General features: G+C 43.3%; 2 protein-coding genes and 2 long non-coding RNA genes across 8 annotated transcripts in view; 3 read left to right on the top strand and 1 right to left on the bottom strand.

The window, feature by feature from the left end:
* On the bottom strand, window positions 1–25,689 carry LOC125709489 (uncharacterized). Of its 2 annotated transcripts, none has more exons than XR_007382725.1 (3): window positions 25,347–25,689; window positions 14,856–15,005; window positions 1–317 (listed from the first exon to the last, which is right to left on the bottom strand). It is a non-coding gene; the product is annotated as an uncharacterized LOC125709489 (long non-coding RNA). The 2 variants fall into 2 exon arrangements; XR_007382724.1 differs by lacking the exon at window positions 1–317 and adding an exon at window positions 13,155–13,806.
* LOC125709477 (piggyBac transposable element-derived protein 3-like) lies at window positions 5,895–8,749 on the top strand. The gene is made up of 2 exons (XM_048977986.1): window positions 5,895–6,427; window positions 7,050–8,749. The coding sequence occupies exon 2, from the start codon at window positions 7,265–7,267 to the stop codon at window positions 8,549–8,551; it is 1,287 nt and encodes a 428-aa protein (XP_048833943.1). The 5' UTR covers window positions 5,895–6,427; window positions 7,050–7,264; the 3' UTR covers window positions 8,552–8,749.
* On the top strand, window positions 9,969–12,407 carry LOC125709491 (uncharacterized). 4 transcript variants are annotated; one of them, XR_007382730.1, is made up of 4 exons: window positions 9,969–10,520; window positions 10,601–10,695; window positions 10,957–11,012; window positions 12,205–12,407. It is a non-coding gene; the product is annotated as an uncharacterized LOC125709491 (long non-coding RNA). The 4 variants fall into 4 exon arrangements; XR_007382729.1 differs by having other exon boundaries at window positions 9,969–10,524; XR_007382727.1 differs by lacking the exon at window positions 10,957–11,012.
* Window positions 24,662–27,682, top strand: part of LOC125709478 (eIF5-mimic protein 2-A-like) — a 6,451-nt gene continuing 3,430 nt past the window's right edge. Inside the window, exons 1-8 of the mRNA XM_048977987.1 lie at window positions 24,662–24,813; window positions 25,997–26,070; window positions 26,224–26,400; window positions 26,507–26,601; window positions 26,690–26,755; window positions 26,938–27,073; window positions 27,312–27,421; window positions 27,525–27,682. The exon at window positions 27,525–27,682 is cut by the window's right edge and continues 13 nt beyond it. Coding sequence (XP_048833944.1) covers window positions 26,007–26,070; window positions 26,224–26,400; window positions 26,507–26,601; window positions 26,690–26,755; window positions 26,938–27,073; window positions 27,312–27,421; window positions 27,525–27,682 — 806 coding nt within the window. The 5' untranslated portion in view covers window positions 24,662–24,813; window positions 25,997–26,006. The remainder of the gene's footprint in view (window positions 24,814–25,996; window positions 26,071–26,223; window positions 26,401–26,506; window positions 26,602–26,689; window positions 26,756–26,937; window positions 27,074–27,311; window positions 27,422–27,524) is intronic.

The raw sequence follows: 27,682 nt of genomic DNA, 5'->3' as shown, positions 1-27,682 counted from the left end.
ACAACTTCTGGCAAAAATTATGGAATCGCCACACTTTGCAGAAAAAAAAACAAAAAATCATGGATGTGACACAAAAAATCGTGGATATGACACAAAACTAGGCACGGTATCAGCTGCCGTTCTCAACATCAAAGCACTCTGCTTTGGTTGTTGTTTTCAACCCATGAATACCACCCACTACAAACATCAGGTCGTCCACCACTTCAATTCAAGTTTCTGTGAGGGGTGAACATGGGGGCCACACCACGCCAGCAGTCTAGGAGAGGGTCATAGGTCTCCACACACTGCAGACTCTCAAAACCATTGGCACCATCCACCTGCCAGATGCCAAATGCAAGAGATTCCTCAGATACTAAAGGGTTGGGCAAACATCACTTTCCCAAAGTCATAAATTCTATGCTTAAGGACTTTTAGATTTAAGATACCAGGTTCCTTGAAACCTCCTATTGTCTATATATGACACATGTGTATAACTTGCATACAATTATGTCAACCTAATTCAGTGAGAGGGGGAGTTAGGTGACAGCAATCTTGTACATTTCAGTGAAAATTCTTAGCTGTCACAAAAGACAAATCATTATTAAATCATTATTATTATTACTACTAAAAAAAAGCTTACAGTTAAACAGTTAGTGAAAAAAACAACAATATGAACAAAAATATCTCAACTACTGTACAAAATATAACTACCGGTAATCAAAAAACTAAACTGTACTACCCAGAGTCGCAGTAAACCCCCCGGCATATTCGTTTATAGTTTGTAAATGAATGCAGGGTGGCTAAAGAAGGCTGCATATATTTTTATGTGTATTGACATAAGCATTCACAGTAAGTTATTTCTAATACTGAAGTAAATTGTTTTGTTTGGTTTAAACCAGTGGTTCTCAAACTGTTTCTGTCATGCCCCCATTTGGAAGCAGAAGAAACCTCATGCCCCCACCCCCCACCTAAATAACCACCTTTCAGATCAGCCAGACACCCCACCCTCACATTTTTAATTTATTTATATAACATCACGAACTATTAAACTGTGTTTAAGCAAAACATATTATGAAGATGAATTAATGCAATAAATGCAATACCAGCTAGGCAGACCTCACCGTCTTTTAAACTTCAGTTTCAAGTGATTACCTAAAGACGATGTTTTTGTCTTAAAGGCGTTGCCTGTTTTTCTTTTCATATCTGTCAAAAATCTGTCCATTTTAGACTTTAAATGGTCCAATTGTCAGATTCTTCAGATCTGTAGGTTTGTTTGTTTATTCCTCACACGTGAAAAGGATTCAACGTTAACTTTCAAGTTCCACATTTTCTCCTGGCTCCGGGCGTGCCCCACAGTTTGAGAACCACTGGTTTACATGCATTTGAATCCGTGACATCTACATTTCATGGCAGTGAAATAGCAGCAAAGTTACAAAAATTGTGACTGTCACTGGTAAAACATGACACTTGACACCCATGGTTCAAGGTACGCGAAAGTAGTCACTCACCGCGTAGATGTTTTTATTGAAAGCAATGACGCCAATGCCATGTCGGGGAGTTCTCATTGGCGCAATCGTTATCCACTGGTCAGTGAGTGGGTCGTAATACTCAGCGGTAGATCGGAACTCAATCCCATTAAAGCCTCCACAGATGTATACCTAGGAAAACAAGTCTACACATTATACTTTATATGATTGGTGATAGAGATCTGGAAAGAATAAATGCCCAGTTTGCTAATGTATGTTGAATCCATACATCTATCTCCCATCAAAAGTTTATTCACTACAGGGTCATGGTGAACAATGTACAAGCTGGGGGATTTAAACATAAGGTTCATCATGACACAAACATCAAATTATGTGCTATGGATAGTGTAGGAAGACCAGTTCATGTATCTCACAAGTCTTGGATTGTGGGAGGAATTTCACAAGCACAGAGCCTGATCGGAACTCATTTGCTTGTGCTATTAAACTATGAAACCACATCGCCACTCAATGTGCCACTAATGCAGATCAGTTATGCAAAGTGATTTACGTTTCATCCAAATACTTAAATTTAGTGAACTTGGCAATTACATACTAAAATTTGTAATGTGAAGAGAAGGAGACCAGCTGAATGTGTATAATGATCAAATTCATGGGGAAAATGAAGGTCAACAGACTCAGATGCCCCACATTGACCCACCTTGCCATTTAGGGTGGTGGCACTGGCATCACTCCGCCACTCATTCATGGGTTTTATAAAGCTCCATTCGTTGGTCTCTGGGTCATACCACTCAGCTGTTTTGAGGTCTTCACGGCCATCAAAACCACCCATAGCATAAATATAGCCATCTAGTATGGCCACACGCACGTCAGAGTGGCGCGAAAGCATTGGGGCCACCTGGTGCCACATACGCGTAATGGGGTTGAACTTGCAGACGGTATTTAAACAAGTTCTGCCGTTACTGCCCCCAATACAGTACACAAATCCTTTTAGAAATACAACCCCATGGTAGGCCCGGTGGCTGTCCCCCTCCTGTGTTGCGTCCAGCCAGCGGTCGGCTCGGGTGTCGTAGGCCTCAATCGCATTGACTGGGCTGTCACTGCAACCACCGATGGCCAGCAAGATTGCAGAGGGCAGACGTGGACGGGTCAGCAGGTTGTCAAAGTCCGAAGACGATTGTATGTCCAGGTCATACATGGACTGCAGAACCTTGCTGATGATGAGCCTGCACTCATCGCTGTCCTTCACGAGGTCATTGTTTTTGACAGTCTTCATGAAGTCTTTGACGTTCATGCGAGCCATTCGCACCTACATAAGAAATCAGGTGGAGAGAATTCTCATGAGTTTCTTGGGACTTTTCTTGTTTATCTCTGGAAAAGAGAATTTAATTCTCCACATAAAGGATGCAACGGCAAGTCTAGTTTTATTTTCACATTTCCATAATGCTTTAGCTGAAGCCATTTACTTTGAAAGTTACAGAAATGTGAGTTACTTGTTTAATGTAAGACATTTGAGTGTCTTATGTTGTCGGTTAATTTGTTTCTTAGGCTGTACTGCTGGTGATAATACCTGGAAGCCTAAGTTGTAGACTCCATTGACATGAAAATTGAGGTTTAGTTTCTACCTACAGTAATAAGAACTAGAAACTTCATTTAATTTGCATTCTTTTGATATGTCCACGTGTCATTGAGAACATTATAATTTTCCAATCACCTTGGGCAGCAGCACTGAAATGTGAGCCTTGTGCCTGGCGGGCTAGTGCATGATCCAGCGGAGGAACACTACATCCTTCTGTCTGACGTTGAGCTCATCCATTTCAATATCATCGCATAGTTGGGGCAGGGTGAGCTCTGGGAACTCCTCTGGGGAGCTGGCAACCTCTGTGAAGTTTTCTAGGATGAACCAGAAGGCTGACTGGCGCAACTTGGTGTGGCAGTATACGTCGACAATACTGCAGATGCTGATGCAGTTGTCGGTGCAGAGCTGGTCCTCCAGGAGATTGCTGCAATGCTGCAGGATGCCTGGGATGTTCAGACACATTTAATAAATATGGGTTTTGCAGACACAGTTAAATAAGAGGTTTCTGTTTACTTGTATAACCAGCTGTGCAAAATGAACAAGTAAAACCTTTTTAATGAAAGTTTTTGGAAGAATACTGTGGTTCTCAGAATTGAAGTTTTTTTGTATTAGTTGTGAATAGTCAAATCAAATTCAAGCGCCAATAGATATAATTTTTAAAAATTTAAATTGTCATCCTGTCAATTCTGTACACATCGGTGTTCTTTGTTAAGTAGCTGTTTTTCAGTTATAAATGACAATTCTTGTTAATCATTTTCAAACTAGTTTAATACTGTAGTGAACGGCTCTGGGTGTGGTCACTCCATGCATGTTAATGAGAAACACCTGTGACTGGGATGGAGGGGGGAGTCATAAAGGGGATGCCAAGTTTGGGAGGGGGAACGGCCAGCAGTAATGAAAATACTGTATGAGAATCTCTGGGCTGGGACTGCTGTCAACATTTTGGGGAATACGTGGCGTGTCTGTCGCTGGTGTTAGACCAGCAGTGGATAAAGACAGTTATTGGGGGGGTAAGTGTTTAGAGAAGAATAGGAACTGCATTTGTTTTAGGGCTGGCAGCAAGGAGCAGAGAAATGATATAAGCCCTAAATAAAGGTAATAAAGGTTCTTTTATAGCAATGTGAGTGCAGTCGATGGCTCCGATTACATTGGGAAAACCGGACATCGCTGCAAATTACACTTTAATGTTTGCCTGTTCGACCAGTGTAAGAAAATTTTATATATCTTGGTGACAAGCGGATTATGCCGTGGCATACAGCAGGCATGGCGCGACTTGGTGTTGATTAAATCACCTGACTATGATCCCTGAATACGCGCTCTCTTCAAATTCTTCCATAAGCTACGTCTTCCAATAAACGCAAGAGCTGCCACGGCAGTTGTAATAGTTCGATCATTTTCTGCACCGTTTTATTGTTACAAATTGAATAAAAATCAGGTTCCGTACATTTGTAAACAACATACAATTAATGTCGGTGTATTGGATAAAGTCAGCGTCATGATTGTGAGTCAAAAAAGGAAAACCACAGTAGCAATGATTTACCACTGAGAGCCGTCCGTGTACAAAACCGAGCAGAAACGTGCGTACGCCATGTGTGGAGCTGCCGTGAGAATGTGCGTAGCGGTACGTCAAGTTTCGTTTTTATACATCTCGACGTGAGCGTGGAAACGGAGGTACGCAACATTTTCGTACGTATGCACCGTTTATACATGAGCCCCCAGGTGATTATTAATGCTGTTCTTGCACACACGAAAATCCACTGCACTACAAACAAAGGCCTTAACACTGAACACACACACTTAGGACGCAGAACAGGCCCAGCACACTCCGCTTTGAGGTTCACCCTGATGCAAAAATCCCCACCTACAGAAAAAAAACACACTAAAGAAAATATAACACTAAAACACGATACTTCGTCACAGCAGACAATATACATGGAGGTGGTTTTACAGCTAGATATCCCTCATCTATCCATATTACATGCAAGGAGAACAATTTCACTAAGCAATTCACTGAAAAGGACCCAAACCGCTAACTCCCGGTCTGAGTGACAAGAATGCAATGAAATACGAGTAGGGAAAACCAGTGGTTACATAAGCCTCATTTTAAAAGAATATAAAACTAGGTGTGCTCCGATCAGGATCACCGATCTCCGATCACTAGAAGCTGTATCGTCCGATACCAATCACAGGGTCTACTTGAAGCCTTATCATGTAGCATTATTTATTAACCTGTATCTAACAACAATGTAAAATAAGTATTGAAATTACAAGAGGAATATCATGAATTGACAACTGTATTTATTGGCAATCAACATGTGCAACACGTCAACTTAAAAAAAAATAGCAGCCTTTGCTTGGTTAGTAATTGGGAACAGCTTAGAGCTTGACAAATACAACTTTCCTATAGATTGTATAGAATTAAATAAAATAACGTACAGAACAAACAGTCTTTGACTTTAGAGTACTTTAACTGCAACAAAAAAGGCTATAGTGAATTTTGTTTCAAGTCAGTTTTCCAAAGTAAGCGATCAGTTTTTCTAATTAAGGACATACACTCGCACTCCAAATGTCACTTGTAAAACTAACTGATGTTATGTTGTCCTTCATAAGGCGGTCAACATATGTAAACACTGTTTGGTATAACTGCGGCAGGCGTACATCTGTAAAATATTTTCGCCCTGGCATAGTGTAACGTGAATCCATGCCATGAGTTGCCGGAACTCTTCGTCTTCCACAATAGACAGCGGCTGATGATCTAGGCATATGAATTCTATTATTTTATCTGATATTTCTTTATGCTTCTTACTGTCCTTGCAGTAGGGTTGCTTTCTTTGAAACGTCTGTTACCGACGGCTGAGTGAATGGCGCGCGAGTTGCTGAACTCTCCCGCTCTCTCTTATCGCTAGCCAACTTTGAAAACTGCTCATGTTCCTTTACGTGACTAACCTTCAAATGTCTGATGAGGTTCGTGGTGTTAAAATGCTTTGGGTGCTTCCCGCCTCATGGAATTGGATGGTTACACAGGTTGCAGATTGCTAATGTCTTTTTCACACAACACGTAGAATTGCTAGACCGGTGAAGCCATTTTAGCAGCGCGCAAAAAAATTCTCTCGCGAGTTTTGCATCATCTGATCGGCTTTTCTATATCGGCCATTATCCTCCTGAGACCCGGTAATTCATTTTTGGGCACTGTAGTACACATTTAGTTTTTGCTTATAGCTCCCATAATATACATGCCACTTTGTTAAGTGCTGTTGCATTTTAAAGCAGACAACTGTAGCTTTAAAATGATGTCACATGTGTGGGGGTGTGACCTTGCCAACTCCCCCATTTCTGTCTTTTCAAAATGGCTGCCGTCTCCACAAGCACATTTTATGGAAGAAAGGTAAGCATGATAATTATATTTTAAATGATTTTTAATGGTGTATTTGGATTCATTTCCCAAAAGGAACATCTAATAAGTAATTTGAGTAAGTTTTCAGAACTTAGATTATTTATTTTCTCAGTGCAAATGATTAATTTATCAATGTGTACTGTAGTGCACGACAGGACTTAGTATTTGTGTTTATTTCACTTTTTTTTCTAGTAGACAGTTCTTTCACAGAAGCAGAAAGAATTCTTAACAGAATCATTGAGGGAGATTCAGACTTAGATCTTTCTGAAAATGAGGATCAATTGAGTCCAGGAGAGATTGAGAACCCTTATGAGGAACCATATGAGGAAACAGATGAGGATGAGGAAGATGCAGATGTAGCAGATAAAGACACAGGGCCAGCTGAAGTGTGCCGCCGTCCTATCTGGGCCAAAACCAACATGTAGGAATCTGGGATTTTTGATTATGAGCAAAAAGGGAAGGATGGCATAAATAAATGTGTTCCAATAAATAAACAGATAGATTGATGGAGAGAGAGAGAGAGAGAGAGAGACATACATACATACATACATACATACTTTATTAATGCTAAAAGGGAAATTGCATTGTGCTAAAATCATTTTCTATGTCTTAGATTCATGCCTGTGTTGGAACAACACAGAATTGAAGATGATGGTTCCCCAATGACTCGTACTGGTTGGAGCCCACAGCAGTACTTCCAGCAGTACATTGGTGAAAAACTAATTCAGGACCTGTCCTTCTTCACCAACCAGCGTATGGTACAGGATTCAGGGTGTAGTTTAAAGACAACGGCAGAAGAGATCAACACCTTTTTAGGAATCTCTGTACATGGCATGCCTTGGATATCCAAGAATCAAAATGTATTGGACTGCCAAAACAAGAGTCCCAATTATAGCTGATTCTATGACACGTGATCGTTTCTTCAAGATCAGGTCTTCACTGAAAGTGGTGAATGATCTGGATGTGCCAGAAGATGAAAAGAAAAAGGATCCCCTGTGGAAAGTCAGACCTGTTATGAAGAGAGTCCTCCAAGGTTGCCTCAACCTACCTAGACCAACAAAGATCTGTATTGATGAACAGATTGTGCCGTTCACAGGCCGTTGTCCGGTTCGTCAGTTTGTACCTGGGAAGCCAAATCCAACAGGATTAAAGGTGTTCGTTCTTGCAAGTCCAGGTGGCTTAGTACTGGATTTTGAAACCTACATGGGAAAGAACACCTTCACTCAAGTCCAACAGATGGGAATAGGTGGAAATGCAGTCCTGCGTTTGACTGAGACACTTCCCAGAGGATCACTGGTCTACTTTGACCGGTATTTTACCACCATCAGTGTTCTGGATGCTCTTAAAAAAAGGGGCCTCTCTGCTACAGGAACAATTCAAAAGAATCGCATCCCAAAAGAGTGCCGCTTCACTGCTGACAACATCCTGAGCAGAAAACCAAGAGGGTCATCAGAAATGATTGTACGGAGACCGGATGAAATAGCAGTCACCAAGTGGATGGACAACAAGCCTGTTGTTATGGCATCGACTGCCCATGGAATTGAGCCCCAGAATACCTGTTCCAGATGGTCAAAGAAAGAAAAGAGGCGAATCCAAGTCCCAAGACCTGCAGTGGTTGCAGAATATAACATCAATATGGGAGGGGTGGACATGTGTGATAGAATGCTCAGTTTCTATAGAATGTCCAGCAGGACCAAGAAGTGGACTGTTCACACCATACTTCACTTCATTGATTTGGCCATCACCAACTCATGGCTTCAGTACCGACAAGATAACCAGGCCTTGCAACAAGCTGCAAAGAACACCTCCCAGTACCTGGAGTTCAAACTCCTTTTGGTCGAGGAACTGATAACTCGGGGACAAACATGTCAACAAGACCTGAGTGAATCAAGTGATGAAGAGTTTTCTCCACAAATCAAGAAAAGGAAGCCCCACCCAGATGAGGCAATAAGAAAATATGGTGCAGTTCACCTGCCTGAAATGGTTGACATTCCACGTCTTTTCAGGTGCAGAATGCCTGGGTGCAACAGCAAAACGTATGTGAGATGTGTGAAGTGTCAAATGTTCCTCTGTGTCTCCAAAAAATCACAGTGCTTCCTCAGATATCATAAATGAATGTGTTTCTGTGTTGTTTTTAATGGAAATATGTTCAATATTTTTTGATATCCTGCTCACAAAGATTTCAGTGCAGTCTTCAATTTTCATAATGAGCTCTTGAATTTTCTTGATCTTTCACAGTAATGACATCCTGTTGTGCACTGAAGTGCACATGTTGTAAAATTTAAATAAAGTTAGGTACAAAAAAAATAATGTTTGCAATTTGTTTCTTACCACCCCAACACTGGATTTATATGAAAAAAATCAAAATCTATTTTTTTTTTTTCATGGGTCTCAGGAGGCTATAGGGACAGCCGATCAAATTTCACAAAGCAATTATCGGCCGATTGTGATCGGCAACCGATCAATCGTAGCAGCCCGATATAAAACCAAAAACACACACATCAGTTTCAAATTAAAACCCTATATTTTAATTAACCACTTTAAATAACATATTACCTTAGCCTCATTACCCGGCCAAACGGATCCAACATCGTGAACATGGTGGCTTGGGGCCTAAAAGCAGAAATAACCCATTACAATTCGCCTTCGTCCAATGTACAAAACGGCAATAGATACGGTAGCTTGTAAAATGATTAGAATTATCTTAACGAAAACTTTCCCCATCCCAGACAAATTAATCCGTGGTGGCTTCTGTTCAGTTACCCCTTTCAGATGGGAACGCTGCTTGCCTAAGGAATACGAAGCTCCCGCATGTACCACAGTTCCACCGCCGACAACATAATTCAATGCGGAACACGGAGGCTTCTCGCTCCACGTTAGCCGCGTGAACCGCATTTAAAGAAAATAGCGGGAAATGGCGAACCCCTTAACTGCTGCCACAATACATTAAGTCGTAAATTTGTGTATTACATAGTCCTAAATACACGTACTAACCGAATTTGTTAAAGTATAGGCAGAGCATGTGTTACATTAAAACTTTAAATTGGAATTCGCGGGGAATTTGAACCTGCAATTGTTCAATTACAAGTGCATGTCCCTAACTGTTAAGCCTCCACTTCCCACATAAATAAACCAGTATTTTCCATGCTGATCATATGCAAATGTGGGATTTTTCAAAACCACAGTTAAACACAACAAAGTCACATAGACAGACGCACTATCTTTACCCTGGATTGCCAACTTTAGACAGCTGACTGGATTGAGATCTGCGACTCGAGACATGTTTGCGCACACACACTTCACGTCTTTTATTTTAAAGAGCGCCTCATTCTGGCACGCGTAAATCTATACCACGTGGGCATCTAAAGCCTATGCCAGCCCTCAGTGGGCGTGGTGAGGGAACGGCGCGCGACTGGAAAGGGGATACGGTGGCGGTTTTTTTTTTCGGGTGGTTGCTCTCGCGCTGATATTTGGACGGTGAAGACCGTTTTCCCGGCTGACCCCCCCCCCCCCCCCCAAAAAAAAAAAAACTAGAGCAAGGAGTCGAGTCTTCGTTTTACATTTTAAGCGGTCGCGTGGATCCTTAAGTTTTCGGTAGGAAAATGTGTTTCTTTTGCCTAGTGGAGACTGCAGCCGACGACAAGCGGACGGCAGAATAACCGAGGGCAAAATGGGAAATTCTTTTCTCTGGTTTTGCCAATGAGAGACATTGACGAGGAAAATCACCGGGTCAACAGGATCACTGCTTTGTTTTTGCAGCAAACTTTTTTTCCGCGCTCGAACATACCGGTCTGGCACTTGTCGCCACTTGTTTTTACAAATTTCCTAATTAATATTCAGGATGTTTGAAATCTCTTGCCAACTATTATTACATGCTATTTTGTCACTGTGAAGAGGTTCTGTCACGTCGTATAAATTAAGGTATTTGCGGACTTGCTTAATCAAAAGGTCCTCAAACGTGAACATCTTGACTGAGTGCAGCTCTTGCAACACTGCCCCCTATAAATTACGCAGGTATTGCATATCCCTATACGTTTCGTTAAACAAAAACCGACGCAAAGAACGCAGGATACAGACCGCGGCTGTACGTACGTATAACAGCAAGTATATTTCTGCCTTTAGATGAAGCTACATAGATGTTCTGACAGACTTTTCCTCTCTCAGCCTGTAAACAGAAAGAGGACTCCCCTGCTGTACAGTCATCCTCCAGAATCGCCGCCCATTTTCACAGACTGGTCATTGTATGCTAAACAACTGAGGTAATATTTTTCCATTGATACCAAATGCAGAAGTAGTTTCCTTGAATATGATTTGAATTATAACAATAATTTAGTAATATGTAATCCTTCTGTGGGGAGTCAACATTGATTTTCTTTGTTATTAATTATACTGAAAAGTGTATGTACCTTGATCTAATACCACAAGCAATCAACAAATTTCAGTTGGTTTGTGTGTTTTGTTTTCCTTATTTCAGTATATGCTTGTAGTAATAGAATTGAATTTGTGTGGTTATTCCTTAGTTCTTTTGGGAAATCGACAACTCATTCCTTTGAACTTGTTTTCCCTCACAATTCAGGTAATGTGCCTTATTCGTGGTAATGTGACTTCCTGAGGAACTGCTTGTTTGACACAAAGTTACACCAGCAGTACCCAAATATGCCCCCAGAAGAGACATGGTACCAAATTAGTCTAGTGTTCATGTTACCACCACGCCCGTGCATGTGTGTGGTGCTGTAGCATAAATAATACCTGTGATGAGAAATAAGAAGACGCATCAATTTTTGCAGCAAATGGCTTTCAACACATTTTATTGTGCCAGTCATCACACATAAGAGTTAACTCTTTATTAAATGCACCATATCAAGCGCTGTGTTCCAGACATGACTTATAACTCCATCATAAACTCAATTAACACTGTGAAACATTCACTTAATACTGCACAATATGATGCATGCAGCTTTTCAAATGGCGTTAATACTGTTTGCATTTCAATATTTGTTGCCGTGACACCGGCGCGAATCCCCGCGATATTCATGTATCCAGAGCTGATCTCCTAATTTTACCTCCTTCGCTAGTGCCATGAAAACTTCAGTGCAAAACTCGGTATTAACGTAAGCTATATTTATACTGTCATCACAGAAACTTTACCAAACTCTTTAACACATCTTTACCAAATTCACAACCGTTTGTACATAACACACACATATTAGCCAACCTGTGATGGGAAATAAGAAGACACATCAATTTTCGCAGCAAATGGCTTTCAAAGCATTTTATTCTGCGTCTAGCCTGTCTCCCAATCCCACCACTCTTAGAGTGCCATCTACAGGCCTGGAGATGAAACTATTTCAGTACCTTATGCACAGCGTTAGATCGCAGGTAATAATGAAAATAACTGTAGGAGACAAACTTCCCTTTGAAACAAACGTTTTCTCCAGCTGAGATTTTAATGAATAAACAGAATAAAATTAATTCTATATCATGTGTTATGTGATTCTTTTTTTAATTAATTATTAATATCCTGGCTACAGTTAATGTTCATGGTCATTTAACACTTAGTATGACTTGCCAAAATCACATTACAATTTTGGTAAACAAATAGGCTAACAGTTGGTAATGCAGCAAGCTATCATAAGTTAACAGATTATAATTTTTTACTGCTAAAAGCTTGTAACCTTTAAACTACGTTTGTTAGTTACTTCAGCTTAGTTGAGTTAAAACAAGGACCTATAAATGCAATTCTGATTCTCCAACCTCTGGTGTTGCAGGAATAGGCTACGTGAAAAGTTTGGACCTTCTCATTCTACATATGCTTGTTGGATGGGGATCTGATGACGATTGGTGAGACCCCTGCTCCATCCATCACTCATTGCTGGACCCTCTTTGTGACAAAGTCACTTCCAATGCACACACCGTCAACCCACCATCACCAGCCCCAACTGATGGCCCACAGCAGGGCAGGACTGACCCATAGACTGGTGGGTCCATCCAGGTCCCCTGCATCCCACTGGTAAAAGCATAGCATGATGATTTTCCTGTTTTTTGTATTAATGTTCCTCAGGTCTTGCCATCATTTCACGAACAAGAAATAATTGTTGTGGGTTAGGTCTGACCCATGGGCTGGTACTTCGAGACCCTTGCTACAAATAAACTTGGATCAAATCGTGTTTCAAATCAAACAGGATCCTAATCACAGGTAACAAATTATGCAAAGTACACCAGACTGCAAACACGGTTTTAGATGTCATAAATCCAAAAACTCATCAGCCTGAAGTTTTGCTTTGAAGGGTTACTTTGGAGTCACCAGCAAAGTAAAGGATCTCAGGTTAGGCTGCAGACTTCATACTTTCATTAAAGAAGCTATTTTCAATGATATATACTCCTACAGTATATAGCGTGGCTCAGTAAGTGGAACTGTAAATTCCCTTTCAGGAATAGGGTGTTTGAATTCCATGACCAGTTCTTTGCGTTTTAAACTACCCATTGTGCGTGAGAGTCTGTTCTGTAATGGACTGGTATCCCATCCACTCTTTGCCCTGTCTTGGGCCCTGTGCTTTCTAGCAAAGGCTTCAGGCTCACCTTCAGGCTGCACTGGATTAGGCAACACCTTCAAAATCTCATACAAAAGAGTTTTATCACAGCTAACAGAGATGCAGGGTAGCTCAGGTCTTGTTTTATTTAAATTTTTTTTTTTGGGGGGGGGGGCAGAGGATGTACAACTTCTGGCAAAAATTTTGGAATCGCCACACTAGGGAAGCTATTTTGTTTAACTTTTTAACTTTCTAGGTACGTACCTTAAGGAAACTGAATTAAAATATTTTAATTATTGGCACAGTTTTATCGAAATCAAGTAAAGAAAAAAATGATAGAATCACCTTGTAATTCTCATTTATGGAACTGATAGAAATGTAAAAAATGCGATATCTGATTTTTTATTTGCTACAAACTCAAAAAACTGGGTGAAGGTTCTCTATGTGTGGTGATTCCAGAATTTTTGCCAGGGGGTATACTATATGTTACCCACTGGGCCTGGTATTTGAGGCCTCCTGGGTGGCCATCAGTTACTTGCGAGGGGTAGCATATTCCACAATGCTAGGGAGCTCCGGCACTACACAGCAGCTTAGGGCGCTCCGGGATATGCCCATGTCCTGGGCACAGTACCAGCGGTCGTTTTCAGCATCATAGCATTCTACTTTTGTTATGGTTTTGAAGCCATCAAAACCACCCACTACAAACATCAGGTCGTCTACCATCTCAATACCAAAGTTTCTGCGAGGGGTGAACATGGGGGCCACACCACGCCAGCGGTCTGTGAGAGGGTCATAGGCCTCCACACACTGCAGACTCTGAACACCATTGGATCCGCCCACCTGCAAGATGCCAAATGCAAGAGATTCCTCAGATACTAAAGGGTTGGGCAAACATCACTTTCCCAAAGGCATAAATTCTATGCTTAAGGACTTTTAGATTTAAGATACCAGGTTCCTTAAAACCTCCCATTGTCTATATATGACACGTGTGTATAACTTGTATACAATTATGTTTGATATACATGTCAACCTAACTGCAGTGAAAGAGGGAGTTTGGTGACATCAATTTGTACATTTCAGTGAAAATTCTTAGCTGTCACAAAAGACTGCTTATGCTTAAATCTTATTATTATACTACAAAAAAGCTTACAGTTAAACAGTGAAAAAAACAATATGAATAAAAATATCTCAACTACAAAATATAACTACTGGTAATCAAAAAACTAAACTGTACTACCCAGAGTTGCAGTAAACCCCCCGGCATATTCGTTTATAGTTTGTAAATGAATGCAGGGTGGCTAAAGAAGGCAGCATATATTTTTATGTGTATTGAGATAAGCATTCACAGTAGGTTATTTCTGATACTGAAGTAAATTGTTTTGTTTGGTTTAAACCAGTGGTTCTCAAACTGTTTCTGTCATGTCCCCATTTGGAAGCAAAAGAAACGTCATGCCTCCACCCCCCACCTAAATAACCACCTTTCAGATCAGCCAGACACCCCACCCTCACAAACTTCGGTTTCAAGTGATTACCTAAAGATGATGTTTTTGTCTTAAAGGCGTTGCCTGTTTTTCTTTTCATATCTATCAAAAATCTGTCCATTTTAGACTTTAAATGGTCCAATTGTCAGATTCTTCAGATCTGTAGGTTTGTTTGTTTATTCCTCACACGTGAAAAGGATTCAACGTTAACTTTCAAGTCCCATATTTTCTCCTGGCTCCGGGCGTGCCCCCACAGTTTGAGAACCACTGGTTTACATGCATCTGAATCCGTGACATCTACATTTCATGGCAGTGAAATAGCAGCAAAGTTACAAAAATTGTGACTGTCACTGGTAAAACATGACACTTGACACCCATGTTTCAAGGTACGAGAAAGTAGTCACTCACCGCGTAGATGTTTTCATTGAAAGCAATGACGCCAATGCCATGCCGGGGAGTTCTCATTGGCGCAATCGTTATCCACTGGTCAGTGAGTGGGTCGTAATACTCAGCGGTAGATCGGAACTCAATCCCATTAAAGCCTCCACAGATGTATACCTAGGAAAACATGTCTACACATTATACTTTATATGATTGGTGATAGAGATCTGGAAAGAATAAATGCCCAGCTTGCTAATGTATGTTGAATCCATACATCTATCTCCCATCAAAAGTTTATTCACTACAGGGTCATGGTGAACAATGTACAAGCTGGGGGATTTAAACATAAGGTTCGTCATGACACAAACATCAAATTATGTGCTATGGATAGTGTAGGAAGACCAGTTCATGTATCTCACAAGTCTTGGATTGTGGGAGGAATTTCACTAGCACAGAGCCTGATCGGAACTCATTTGCTTGTGCTATTAAACTATGAAACCACATCGCTACTCAATGTGCCACTAATGCAGATCAGTTATGCAAAGTGATTTACGTTTCATCCAAATACTTAAATTTAGTGAACTTGGCAATTACATACTAAAATCTGTAATGTGAAGAGAAGGAGACCAGCTGAATGTGTATAATGATCAAATTCATGGGGAAAATGAAGGTCAACAGACTCAGATGCCCCACATTGACCCACCTTGCCATTTAGGGTGGTGGCACTGGCATCACTCCGCCGCTCATTCATGGGTTTTATAAAGCTCCATTCGTTGGTCTCTGGGTCATACCACTCAGCTGTTTTGAGGTCATCACGGCCATCAAAACCACCCATAGCATAAATATAGCCATCTAGTATGGCCACACGCACGTCAGAGTGGCGCGAAAGCATCGGGGCCACCTGGTGCCACGTACGCGTAATGGGGTTGAACTTGCAGACGGTGTTTAAAGTATTTATGTTCAAAGGTTTTATTCATATTTCATATTGCCCATACAATAAAGTTATTAATGAACACTGTGCAATCATGGGATTTTCCTTTAAAGTGTAAAGTATCGGTATGGGTATCGACGAAAAAGTACCACAAACTAATGGTATCGCATCGAAAGGAAAATTGTTGGTATCGCCCATCCCTAGTTTTACGGTTGGCATAATAGCGCCCCCTGAGGGTGAACAGGGTTCGCACCTCATTATTCACGAACTCCCGCCAGTCTGCGTTCTACCTGGCTGGAAGAGGTACGTGTCTCGGGCAGCTCTATTGTAAAAAAAGAAAACCAGATTTTAATTTCTAAATGTAATATTTAAGTCATACACATTGATTATTACATGGGTGATATGAGGGCTTGAGAAGAGGGTTATTTTGTGTAACATTTCTAAAGTGAACTTTGAGAGCAGGAGATAGCTAACCACATTGTAGCTATTTGAATACAAAAAAAAATAAATCAGCTTTTATAGATTTTTATGGCACTACCTTCATTGGAACCGTCTTATAAAGAGCTTTCCAACAGTAAATATATATATATATATATATATATATATATATATATATATATTTTTATAGGCCAAATATAAATGATTTAATGAATTTTTAATTAGTGAAAAATAACCATTGATTCGGTAATTGAAAAACAATAGGAACTAGAACTTGACTTTGTGATCTGATTCTTGGACGCTTCACTTAAAAATGCTCTAATTTGCACAACTGAGGTACCATTGGGCAGCTTATGAATAGGACAAACTAATTAGTATTTCCACATTGTATTAACCCAAATTAACCCCTTCCTTTCTAATGACAGTATGATTTGAGAGAATCTTCAAGGTTGATGAGGCATTGAGCGGATGGTTACCACAAAAGAATACTACTCTATATCCATAAAATTCCATGCTTTTTTGTTAATGTAAGAGTTATATCTCATTTCTAAGTTGGAAAAGAGAATAATTAAAGCTTGAAAAGTACTCATTAACCTTTAAAGAGTGGAAAGAAATCACATTTTAGACATTTGATCGAGATCTAAACTATGATACTGGGTGAGGTAAATAATGTTGTGATTAAACTAATATTAAATGTCCTTGGGGTGCTTTATTTCTGCCTGGATGGTTGGCCTTTTCCCAGGATTTTCGTCATAAACACCGTTCGAGAGTTGGAACCGGCCGAATACGAGACAAATTTTCAGTACGTGCGAATCAATGGAAATTTTTTGACAGATGTGAAAAATTCTAAAACGATGTTGTAGATGGGCATTTCCTCTATGCCATAGCAAGGATTCCCTGGGAAATCCAACTAATAGAACAACTAATAGAAAGTGTGCTTTCTCGGAGACACTCATAGACAAGACCCAACCTCGTTAGCAGGCTACCTGGAGAAAATCGCTCCCACTGAACGCGGTGATTGTAACATAACTACACATTGTTTTGCAGCTATGTATGTGTGATGCCCGGCTCGTCCGCTCCTCGTGTGTGCCATGCTCCCTGATTACCCACGTGTTTTCCCCCGATTGTATCCAGCTGTGTCTAGTTAATTTGCTCAGTCCGGTGTATTTCAGTCCATGTCTTGCCTGAGTCCATTGTCTGTCATTGTGGTTTGTTCTGGTCCAATGTTTCCCGCTCCCTAGCCCTGAATAAACCCCTAGTTTTCCCTGAGATCGCCGTGTCTTGCCTGTTCCTGAACCGCCGACCCGCACGATCGTACTGCTGCCTGTAGCGGTCGTGACAGAATGACAGACCGCAAGAAGAAGAGGAAGCAGGGGAAGCAGAAGACTCCCGAGGAGTCCATCTGTCTGGGGTCCTGCTCGCTCTCTGGCTCCAGTCTTCCTTTCGAGAGCGAGAAGGAGGAACTCGTCCCTAGCCCGGTGTCAGAACCGCTTCATTTTGGAGCCTGTTTCCTGGCCCGACTCTGGGATAGCGAGGACGAGAAGCAGAGGCAAGTTCCGTTCCCGGACCTCGAGCCCTTGTCCCCGTGCCAGCCGCCACCTCTCGAGCGGTATAATTTCCGGCCCGAGAGGCTGCAGAATTGGGGAGGACAGCGAGCAATTAGAGACCCAATCCCGCGTATGCCCCGCTTTCCACAGGGGGCAGGGATCGTCTCTCCCTCGCTGGACTTACCAGTCCCGCCGGTGGAGGCCAACGCCCCTAAGACGCTCCCCTCACCTCTGTCGGAAGGCAGAGAGCGGCTGGCACACAAGTTCTTCGCCCTCCAGGGCTTATATTGGAGGGTGTTGGACAGCTTCCCAGCTCCTAGGGACTCAGAGGTGGAACAACTCCTGCATCAGCTTCACAGAGACTTCGAGGCTTTTAACCCCGCCTCTGAACCGGCGGCCCTCGAAGCCCTCGCGGAGGGCTTACAGAGGCTTCTCCAGCTCCGGAAGCCGGAGGATCCCGCACCGGAGCATCCGCCTCTGCCCCCGGAACCTGAACCGGAGCAGCCCCCTCTGCCCGCGGATCCTGCTTGGGAGCAAACGCCGTTACCGGCGGACGCCGCGCCAGGACCACCGCCAAAGCCGGCGGACCCCGCTTCCGGGCGACCACCGCCGCCGCCTGCACTGCTCGCGGCAACCGCCCCCCTGCACTCTGCGCTGCCGGGGCAGTCTCCACAACTGCCCGTGAGAACAGCGCAGCTTCCTCTGCTAGTGACACCCGCACCGGTGCAGCTCGCGCAGCCGCAGCCGCCGCCGCCCGCGGATGCCGCTCCAGAGCAGCCACCGCTGCCTGCGCAGCCAGCGCAGCCCCCACTGCCTGCTGCTATTCCTCCTGCAGTTCCCGGGCAGGCGCCCCCACTGCAGCAGCCACCGCCTGCAGCAGTTCCCGGGCAGGCGCCCCCTCCGCCTGCAGCAGTTCCCGGGCAGGCGCCCCCTCCGCCTGCAGCAGTTCCCGGGCAGGCGCCCCCTCCACCTGCAGCAGCTCCAGAGGCACCCCCTCCGCCTGCAGCAGCTCCAGAGGCGCCCCCTCCGCCTGCAGCAGCTCCAGAGGCGCCCCCTCCGCCTGCAGCAGCTCCGGTTCCTGTCGCCCTAGTCCCCGAGGTGGTCCCGGAGGACTCCATCTTGGCTCCTCCCTCTTCGGAGGTGGAGGAGCTTGAATGGGACCCCTCGGGGACCGCACTAGTGACTCCTCTGTCCTCACCCCGGCGACGTCGACCCCGACCAGGGGTCGGCATGTCTGTGTCCCGCAAGGGGAGGGGGCACAGACGCAGGGCTGGGGTCCCGCCCGCCCTGCCCCCTGGCTCGCCCTGGCTCGCCCTGCCTCGCCTGCGCTGGGGCTCGGTTGGTGCCCGCGGGTCCTGGCCCTCCGGGTCGGCTGTCGCCTGCGGGTCCCCCTCCGGTGCCTCGTTGCCCTGCATCGCTCCCCCTTCCGGTGCCTGGTCGGTTGCCGGGGGGCTCCCCGACAGCGGCTCCTCGGTCGCCTGCGGGGCCCCCACCTTCGGCCCATCGGAGGACGTCGCCGCCTGCGGCGGCTCCCCCCCTCGCCTTGCCTTCACCCAGGCCCCTTTCAGCTCCCTCGTCCCCTTCCCCGGTGCTCCCTCCCTGGCCCCTCCGCGGGTCTCTCGCCCTGTCTCCTTGGCCCCTCCGTGGGCCCCTCCGGCTCCGGCCTCCCGGCCGCCTGTAGCCCCTCCGGTCGCCCCCCGTCGCCCGCTGGGGCTCCCACGGGCTCCCCTTAGTTCCCCCTCCTTGTCTCCCTACGCCCCTGCCTTTGTCCCGCCTGTCTCTGCCCCTCCGTTTTCTGCTCGCCCTTTCGTTCCGCCCGTCTCTGTTCCTTGTGCCCCGGTGTACCCGCCTTGCACTCCTGGCCCCTTTGTTCCGCCCGTTCCTTCTGTGTCTCCCTTCCTGGTTTGCCTATCTGCTTTCCCGACTCTCTGTCAGGTTTTGTCTTTTGTCTTGTCCCTCGCCGTGTTTTGTGCCTCGGTATTGTTTCCCGTCCTGCGTTGATTCTGTTTTTATTTTCAGGTCCTGTTTTGCCTCGTCCCGTCCGTCGCCCCTTCCTTGGCGCGCCCGGAGAAGCGCGCCTTTGGGGGGGGGTTCTGTCATGCCCGGCTCGTCCGCTCCTCCTGTGTGCCACGCTCCCTGATTACCCACGTGTTTTCCCCCGATTGTATCCAGCTGTGTCTAGTTAATTTGCTCAGTCCGGTGTATTTCAGTCCATGTCTTGCCTGAGTCCATTGTCTGTCATTGTGGTTTGTTCTGGTCCAATGTTTCCCGCTCCCTAGCCCTGAATAAACCCCTAGTTTTCCCTGAGATCGCCGTGTCTTGCCTGTTCCTGAACCGCCGACCCGCACGATCGTACTGCTGCCTGTAGCGGTCGTGACAGTATGTTAGCCTTAAACATTTTATCTCGGTTTATTTCACCTATATTAGGCTTGGTCTTACGGTGACGATTGAATCTCCGAATATGCTCTCTGTTAATTTCACAAAGGTTGTGAGTAAAAGGTCCCAAAAAGAAAGTCGTCGTCAGTGTCCACTTTCCCACACTTTATGAGGAGTCTTGCAGCAGAACAGTGTGGTCGGTACTGTGGAGCTGGGAATGTTTCCATTTAGTGTGTGTAGGGTGAATGCACTTGCGTGCTATGTTTTATATTAACTGGATCTAAAAACACAAAGTAATTGTGACTAAGCTTGCCGGGTTCTACACTTTGACTGTGAGTGGAGTGGGATTGAATTTGTGACATTCCTGGTGAGGCATGCCATATATATATGGGACAGCATGGTGGTGCAGTGGTTAGCACTGTTACCTCACACCTCTGGGACCCGGGTTTGAGTCTCCGCCTGGGTCACATGTGTGTGGAGTGTGCATGTTCTCCACATGTCGTTGTGGGGTTTCCTCCAGGTTCTCAGGTTTCCCCCCACAGTCCAATAACATGCTGAGACTAATTGGACTTGCTAAATTGCCCGTGTGAGTGCATCATTTTTCATTCCATCTACCAATAAACTGTGAAAGGGATTTTATTGTTTTTTTTTTTTTTTTTGCGTTGGAGTGGGGTGCAGTGACATTCCAGACTGATGAGCCATTGACAGTGTGTAAATTGCTGTCTTGTAAATATTCATTGTGTAGACCACTGACTTTGAGAAAAAGAGTGTCACTACAAAGTTCTAACACTTTAGTGATCAAACCACATAAAATTTCAGAATGTGTCATTCACCTATGTGTAACCAACCCCTGTGTCTATAAGCTTCAGAGCTCAAGTCTTGGGTAGAAATGTTTATAATGTGATTTTTTTTTTACAATTTCTCAGCTTGTTTGAAAATAGGTTTTTAAAAGTATATGTTTAAAGTTGATTTTAACGAAAAATAGAATGACATTCTAAGTGGTCTCAGATTATTGGTGCTGAGTTTGTGTTGAATAAAAGCACATGTAACACCTCTGGATAAATGTTTTGTGTAGGTGAAATATTTTAAAATGTCAAGGCATGTCAGACTACCCTGAGAGGCCTCAGACTCCAGATAGTTATGCAGTAGGATCACTCTAGGTATTCACGGCATTCAAACCAGCAATCTTTCTATTGCTAGCACAGAGCTCTAGCCTCAGAGCCATCAGTCCACCCAACCAAGCTCAGCTAGCTTGATAATACAATTTTTTAGGTAATTTAATTTGTGTGTCACTTCATTTGAACAACAGCTAATAATGTATGTGAAAGAAAGCTAAAACACTGGCTTGGTGTTAAGGTCATTTTCTACATCTCTTTCTAATTATACCCCTATCTCAACCTGTTCATTTCTAGCAAATGAGTGATGGCTATGCAACTTCACAGTTTTCTTCAGGCACATGCCCTCTGTGAGCCTTTTCAATCTGGCTTCCACAAACAGCACAATTCTATGACAGCTCATTTGTGAGTTGTCAATGATTTTCTCAGGTCTGCTGATGATGGTGCTCTTAACATTCTCCTCCTCCGCCATCTAAGTGCAGCACTGTAAATCATGAAGTCCTCATTACCCATCTGTCCTCTGTTGGTTTTATCCACCTAGCCCTTCTCTGGTTAAGGTCACATCTCACAAATAGACAATAGTATGTCACTGTAGGCAAACTGAAGTCCCCTACCTCTCCTCTTAAGAGTGGTGTCCCTCAGGCATCAGTTGTTGCCTCCCTTTTCTTTACAATTTACATTGTGCTCCCTGGTTAGATCAGTCCTAACGCAAATTATATCGAGTTATATGTCAATTCGAATTCCCAAATTGAAACCCTCCACCCCCACCCCCCTCCAAAAAAAAAAAAGACAAAAGGCATGCATCTCTGACTTGAAGCTTTGGATGCATAACTTTCTCAAGCTAAATACTGATAAAACTGAAATTACGGTGGTAGGTCCTAAATCCTAATTATCCAAAGCGTCTGATTTTTCTGCTTGTACTGATGTGTATGCATTAAGCCTGCTCCTTTTTTATTAGAAATCTAGGAGTACTCCTTGACTAAACTTTGATCAGCATATCAGGTCCCTCACCAGAATAGCATTTTACTCCCTCTTGTAATTTTGCTTGCCTGTGGCCTTTTCTCAGAAGTAATAATGAGCAAACTCTGGTTCATGCTTTCATTATTCCCCATATTGTCTTTCATAATTGCCTTTTAATTGGCCTTCCTGGAAAATCTTTACAAAAGCTTCAGTTTATTCAGAAGTGTGCTGCAATAATCATTACTCATAACAAGCTGTCTGCTCACTTCACCCCCATTCTCTCACAGTTACACTGGTTACCAGTTCTGTCCCACACTAAATTCAAAATCTTCAAAGCATAAATGGCCCTGCACCCCCTTACCTCAGTGAACTCCTGACTACAGACTGTCCCCCTCCCTCTCTCTGGTGATCTAGCTGTAACCTCTTTCTTGTCGCTCACAACAGATGTCAGTGTATGAGTGATGGGTCATTCAGTTCCTTTACCCCTGAACTCTGGAATTGTCTTTCTCATTCTGTCTGTAACTGTTCTTCATTCTCCACTTTTAAATCGGACTTAAAGACCTCCTATTTAATGAACATTTCTCTTCCTTAACTGCTAAAATGTTTTCCTTTTTTCATTGTAAATTGACCTTGGGTTTGTGAAAGGTGCTATATAAATGCGATCTATTATTATTATTTTATAAGAAGTTTTATCATGACACACCACCAGGAAAATATGCAAAATCACATAAATTCAAAGCAGAGGTAGGATCCAACCATAGAGATGTGAGGAAAAACTGTTAAGAACTTGAACATTTGTGCCATCAATGTGTGATTATGTGTTTATTCCTCTGGGCAAACAGCAATAATGCTACCAGGGTAGAGAAAGGAAGACCAGGTTTACAGTATTTATCAAGTATATTCGCACAGAGAATTTGTCAATGGCTCTCATACATACAGCAGATACATACACAGATAGAAAACGATGATGGCCAATTTCAGTCACGGTGATATATACAACATGCTTGGGTGGTTGCAGTCTTAGTAGCATTGATAGCTCAAATGGTGGACCCGATGACTACAGAAGCATAAGGTGGACATCCGTTGGTCACTGGTTCAATTCCGGCTCAAAAGATCATGGATTTGGGGGAGGTGTGGCTAAGCGGGTTAGGGCGCCATGCCTGTGGTCGCATAGCCAGCAGAGTAATTTTCCCCTTTAACCCTCAGTCGTTCCAGGGATTGTCTGACTCTGCTTCCTCAAAATGCACATCACTATCATTTAAACCATTTGCTAAATACAAAAGAGAAAAAAATATCATAATAAGACAAGAGAAACCAAAAACTCCGATGGTGAATAAAGGGGAAAAATTGAACACGTTGAACAATATTAGGTGACACTGTCCCTGAAACGTTCATGATCCCGTCTGCCAGGTTACCCATGAGAACAGATAATTGCATACAGAGTTGGGTAATTCAGGTCCAGAATGTAAAACTCCAGACTGGGATTTTATGAGCAGGGTAAAGTGAGCAGATTCTGATTGCATATATCACCGTTTATAATGTTGAATTAATATAATGATCACGCACCAGATATGACAGTCCCAGTGCAGAATTAACTTTTTTCTTCTGTTGTGATTGTAATGAAATTATCCAAAATCATAAAACCATGTGTGCATGAGGATATTGTATAATTATACTGTAACTCTGACTTTAAGGAAGAGATTCTGTTGCAATATACAATTTTAACTAGGTAGATGAGGGATTTAGAGTACCTCAGCAAGCATGGGGAGATCATGAAAACGCTATTGTCGCAGACGTGTTTCTTAATCACCCAGCACAGAGTAGTCAAGTGTACAGATCAGCATACTTCCCTAATTAATTAAATCAAGAGGGAGATAATAAAACGGAGTCGACTTATCATTTAAATACTCAGCTGATACTGTACTGCTAAACCCATTCATATAAATACGACACATTTAATAATCTGAATATTTAGGTTTAAACTCTCCTTTTATCTTGTTGGGAAGGATGGGAATTATCTTCAGTTTAGAAAACATAAACAACCTGAAAGCAAATAAGGACGCCATATAAGAGTACCAGATTGATTTCTGCTCTAAAGTGATGAGTCGTTTAAAGCCTGCATGTGTAACCTTAGCAGACATATTACACCGGACCCATGAAAAATGTTCTTTTTTTTAATCTCTTGACACGACCTGGTACAAAATGTTGAGGATGATAAAATCTACAATGATCTATAGCCGGCGTCCCAGCGACCGTGACGACACGCAGAGACGGCACTGGGCAGGACAATTATGGAAATGAAGAAGGGGGGATACATCTATATATATATATATATATATATATATTTAAAAATCATAAACTGCATCAATTGGTGGAACTAACCTATATGACAGAAAAAAAATGTTATTTATATCTATCTAATATAGGATGATTTCTATTTTAAACTCTTATTAATAGTTTGTTCTCCGTCGGAAAGTGTGAGGATCCACATTTTATGAGTCGTGCGCCGCCGCACTTGAGTCTGTTTCATTGTAAGGGAGAAAACACATTGTTGGGGGTTGAGATTTTGAATCGTGTCGCAGTCTAGGTCCTCGTATTTTTGATCTGCATTTATTTCGGTAAGTCTTGCCCATGATCGTTTTCTTTTTTTAATGTATTGCTCGACTTGAATTGAACATCTTTTGGGTTCACACAGACTAGCACCTTTTTGGGTTTCGTTTGGGGCGATTGCAAATCTACTTCCCTTCATGGCAGGCGGTGTAACTTCACGGCCTAAATAAAGGGGGCTGCAAATATGCATGCAAGAATATCCCTCTTTAAATCTGCATACCGGCTTTCCTGTGTAAGTGGGAACAATTTGCAGCGGATTTCTAGTGCTGCTATAGACATGATCACGGAACTAGTGAATTGGGTATTTGTAAGGTTTAGGAATTAGACACCGTGCAAGAGCAGCGGCCCTGTCTTATTTTGGGATCTCTTCTCCCTTTGTAATCCGTGTTATTCCGGGGTTGATGTCCTCGCTGTCTATATCCCAGTGTGTTTGGGTCCAGTTAGCCCATGTGGGCCCCCTGCCTCTTTTTTTAAAAAAACCCTTCCGATCGCTTACCTAGTACGTTAAGCTTGGTGGTGTCAAAATGGCTGCGTGACTCACCGTGGCTGGCCTCCTTTGTGTTTTGCGCGATGCATCCACTATGGCTGTTAGACTAGAAGCATTGAAAATGGGCGCATGAGTATTTTTTCGGGATTTGTATGTAAACTAGTTTTGTTGCAAAGTCTGCTTTAATAGGATCGAGGGATGAGATGTCAGACGTTCCCGACTGCTGGAGACGTCAGGGGCTGCGTGCTGACGGCCAGCCATGTGTGCGGTCCCCTCGGCTTCTGCTTAAAAGTATAAACGCAAATCGTTTTAATCTGTCCTCCGTGGCAAGTAACAGATATGTATGCGCGAATTAATAAAAAACGAAAGAATCCTTTGTTCGCTGTCCTTTTTTAAAACCTAAAATGGGTTCACGTGTCCAGCCGACGCCGAGGCATTCTGGGAAATGTATTCGCCGTGCTCTTTATTTCAACCGGCCAATAGCTGCCTTCACGTGCCAGACTGAAGCAGAGACCTTCTGGGAGATGTAGTCCAGTTCCTCTCAGGATAGCAGCCGGCTAATTGCTGCCATATTAACTGTGATGCTAGCATGTGAAAGCATCCATGCGGTAGTTACAGTATCGTACTGTATATTTTAAGTGTTTAGTCCTTTATACTCTGTGTTTCTTAACGTGTGATAAATGTAACTTCACTCTTATCCACAGGGTGTCTTTTATGAATAATCAAAAGCAGCAAAAGCCAACGCTAACCGGCCAGCGTTTTAAAACTAGGAAAAGAGGTGGGTACTGGTAAAGTTTTTGTCTTAGACAATTGTAAATTTGCATAATTTTCCCAGAAGTCATCTTGCTGAAAGGGCAGTGGTACCATGTCTTAATTGTCCGATGAAGAAGTTTCTAACCAAATTTTTATTATTATTATTTTAATCCTGTAGATGAAAAGGAGAGATTTGATCCTACACAGTTTCAGGAAAGTATTGTACAAGGTCTGAATCAAACTGGCACTGATCTGGAAGCGGTAGCTAAGTTCCTTGATGCCTCTGGTGCCAAACTTGACTACCGGCGCTATGCAGAAACGCTTTTTGACATCCTGGTGGCCGGTGGCATGCTGGGTAAGGGTGATGAATATCCATCATTTTATCAGTCCAGGCTAATGTCTCATTGGTCCTTCCACTTTTAGACTTATGAAATTTGCTGCTTTTTTTCTATTCTGCTCAGCCCCAGGGGGAACACTGTCTGATGACATGACCTGTACAGAGTTCTGCCTCTTTAAAGCACAGGAAGACCTGGAGACCATGCAGGCGTATGCTCAGGTGGGCTTCTTGCATCACCTGTGTGCACCTTTTTAACATTCGAAATGTTGCATTGCGCCTTGCCCTGATTCTTCTGTTTTGTTTTTAGGTTTTTAATAAACTTATCAGGCGCTACAAGTACCTGGAGAAAGGGTTTGAGGAGGAGATCAAGAAGGTGAGCCAGTTTTAACAGTAAAACCGAAATATTTTAGTTTTTGTTAAACACACTTATGAATGTGACTGCTTACTGGTTTTCGGTATCTATGCGGTGAGGTGTCACTTTTACTGTATGTGACGGTGACTTGCTCTGTCACAGCCAGGGATGTCTGTTGAACAGCTGTTTGTGCCCCCCCGCAGCTTCTCCTGTTCCTGAAGGGTTTCACAGAGTCAGAGCGTAACAAGCTGGCCATGCTCACAGGCATCCTACTAGCAAATGGGAGCATATCGGCCTCCATTCTGAGTAGTCTCTTCAATGAGAACCTTGTCAAGGAAGGTAGGCATGGACATCTGTAGCCTAACAGTTCTTGGAGGTGGTACTCTATAGTTACTTGGTTAAATCTGAGTTAAGTCTGTTAAAAATAAAAATACCCTCCAGCATAGATTGATTATAAAAAACTACTTTGGGGAAGTAACAGTGTGTTTTTCTGCATTCCCTCTTTTTTAATTTAATTTGTAGTCTGTCCAGAAATGTTGTCATCAAAATATTCCAAGGATCTCTTATTTGTTTCCAGGTGTGTCTGCAGCCTTTGCTGTTAAGCTGTTTAAATCATGGATAAATGAGAAGGATATTAACTCCGTTGCTGCCAGTCTCCGGAAGGTCGGCATGGACAACCGACTGATGGTAATCCAGGCCCACGTGAAGGTCCTTTTCTGATTTGCTTGGCCTTTTTTACCGTTCTTAGTGATCTCACACCCAGGCTGCCTCGCTCTCCGATCTCCTACAGGAACTCTTTCCTGCCAACAAGCGGAGCTGTGAGCACTTTGCGAAATACTTCACTGATGCTGGGCTGAAGGAGCTGTCGGACTTTGCCCGGAATCAGCAGTCCATCGGGGCCCGAAAGGAGCTGCAGAAGGAGCTACAGGAGCAGATGTCACGTGGAGA

This window comes from Brienomyrus brachyistius, chromosome 16 (genome assembly GCF_023856365.1).
Source record: "Brienomyrus brachyistius isolate T26 chromosome 16, BBRACH_0.4, whole genome shotgun sequence".
NCBI lineage: Eukaryota > Metazoa > Chordata > Actinopteri > Osteoglossiformes > Mormyridae > Brienomyrus > Brienomyrus brachyistius.
Note: the sequence above shows the minus strand (reverse complement) of the source record. Positions and strands in the feature narration are given on the sequence as shown.

Coding starts and splice junctions, on each gene's coding strand:
- LOC125709477 (XM_048977986.1), top strand. CDS start 7,265: ATGGCATGCCTTGGATATCCAAGAATCAAAATGTATTGGACTGCCAAA.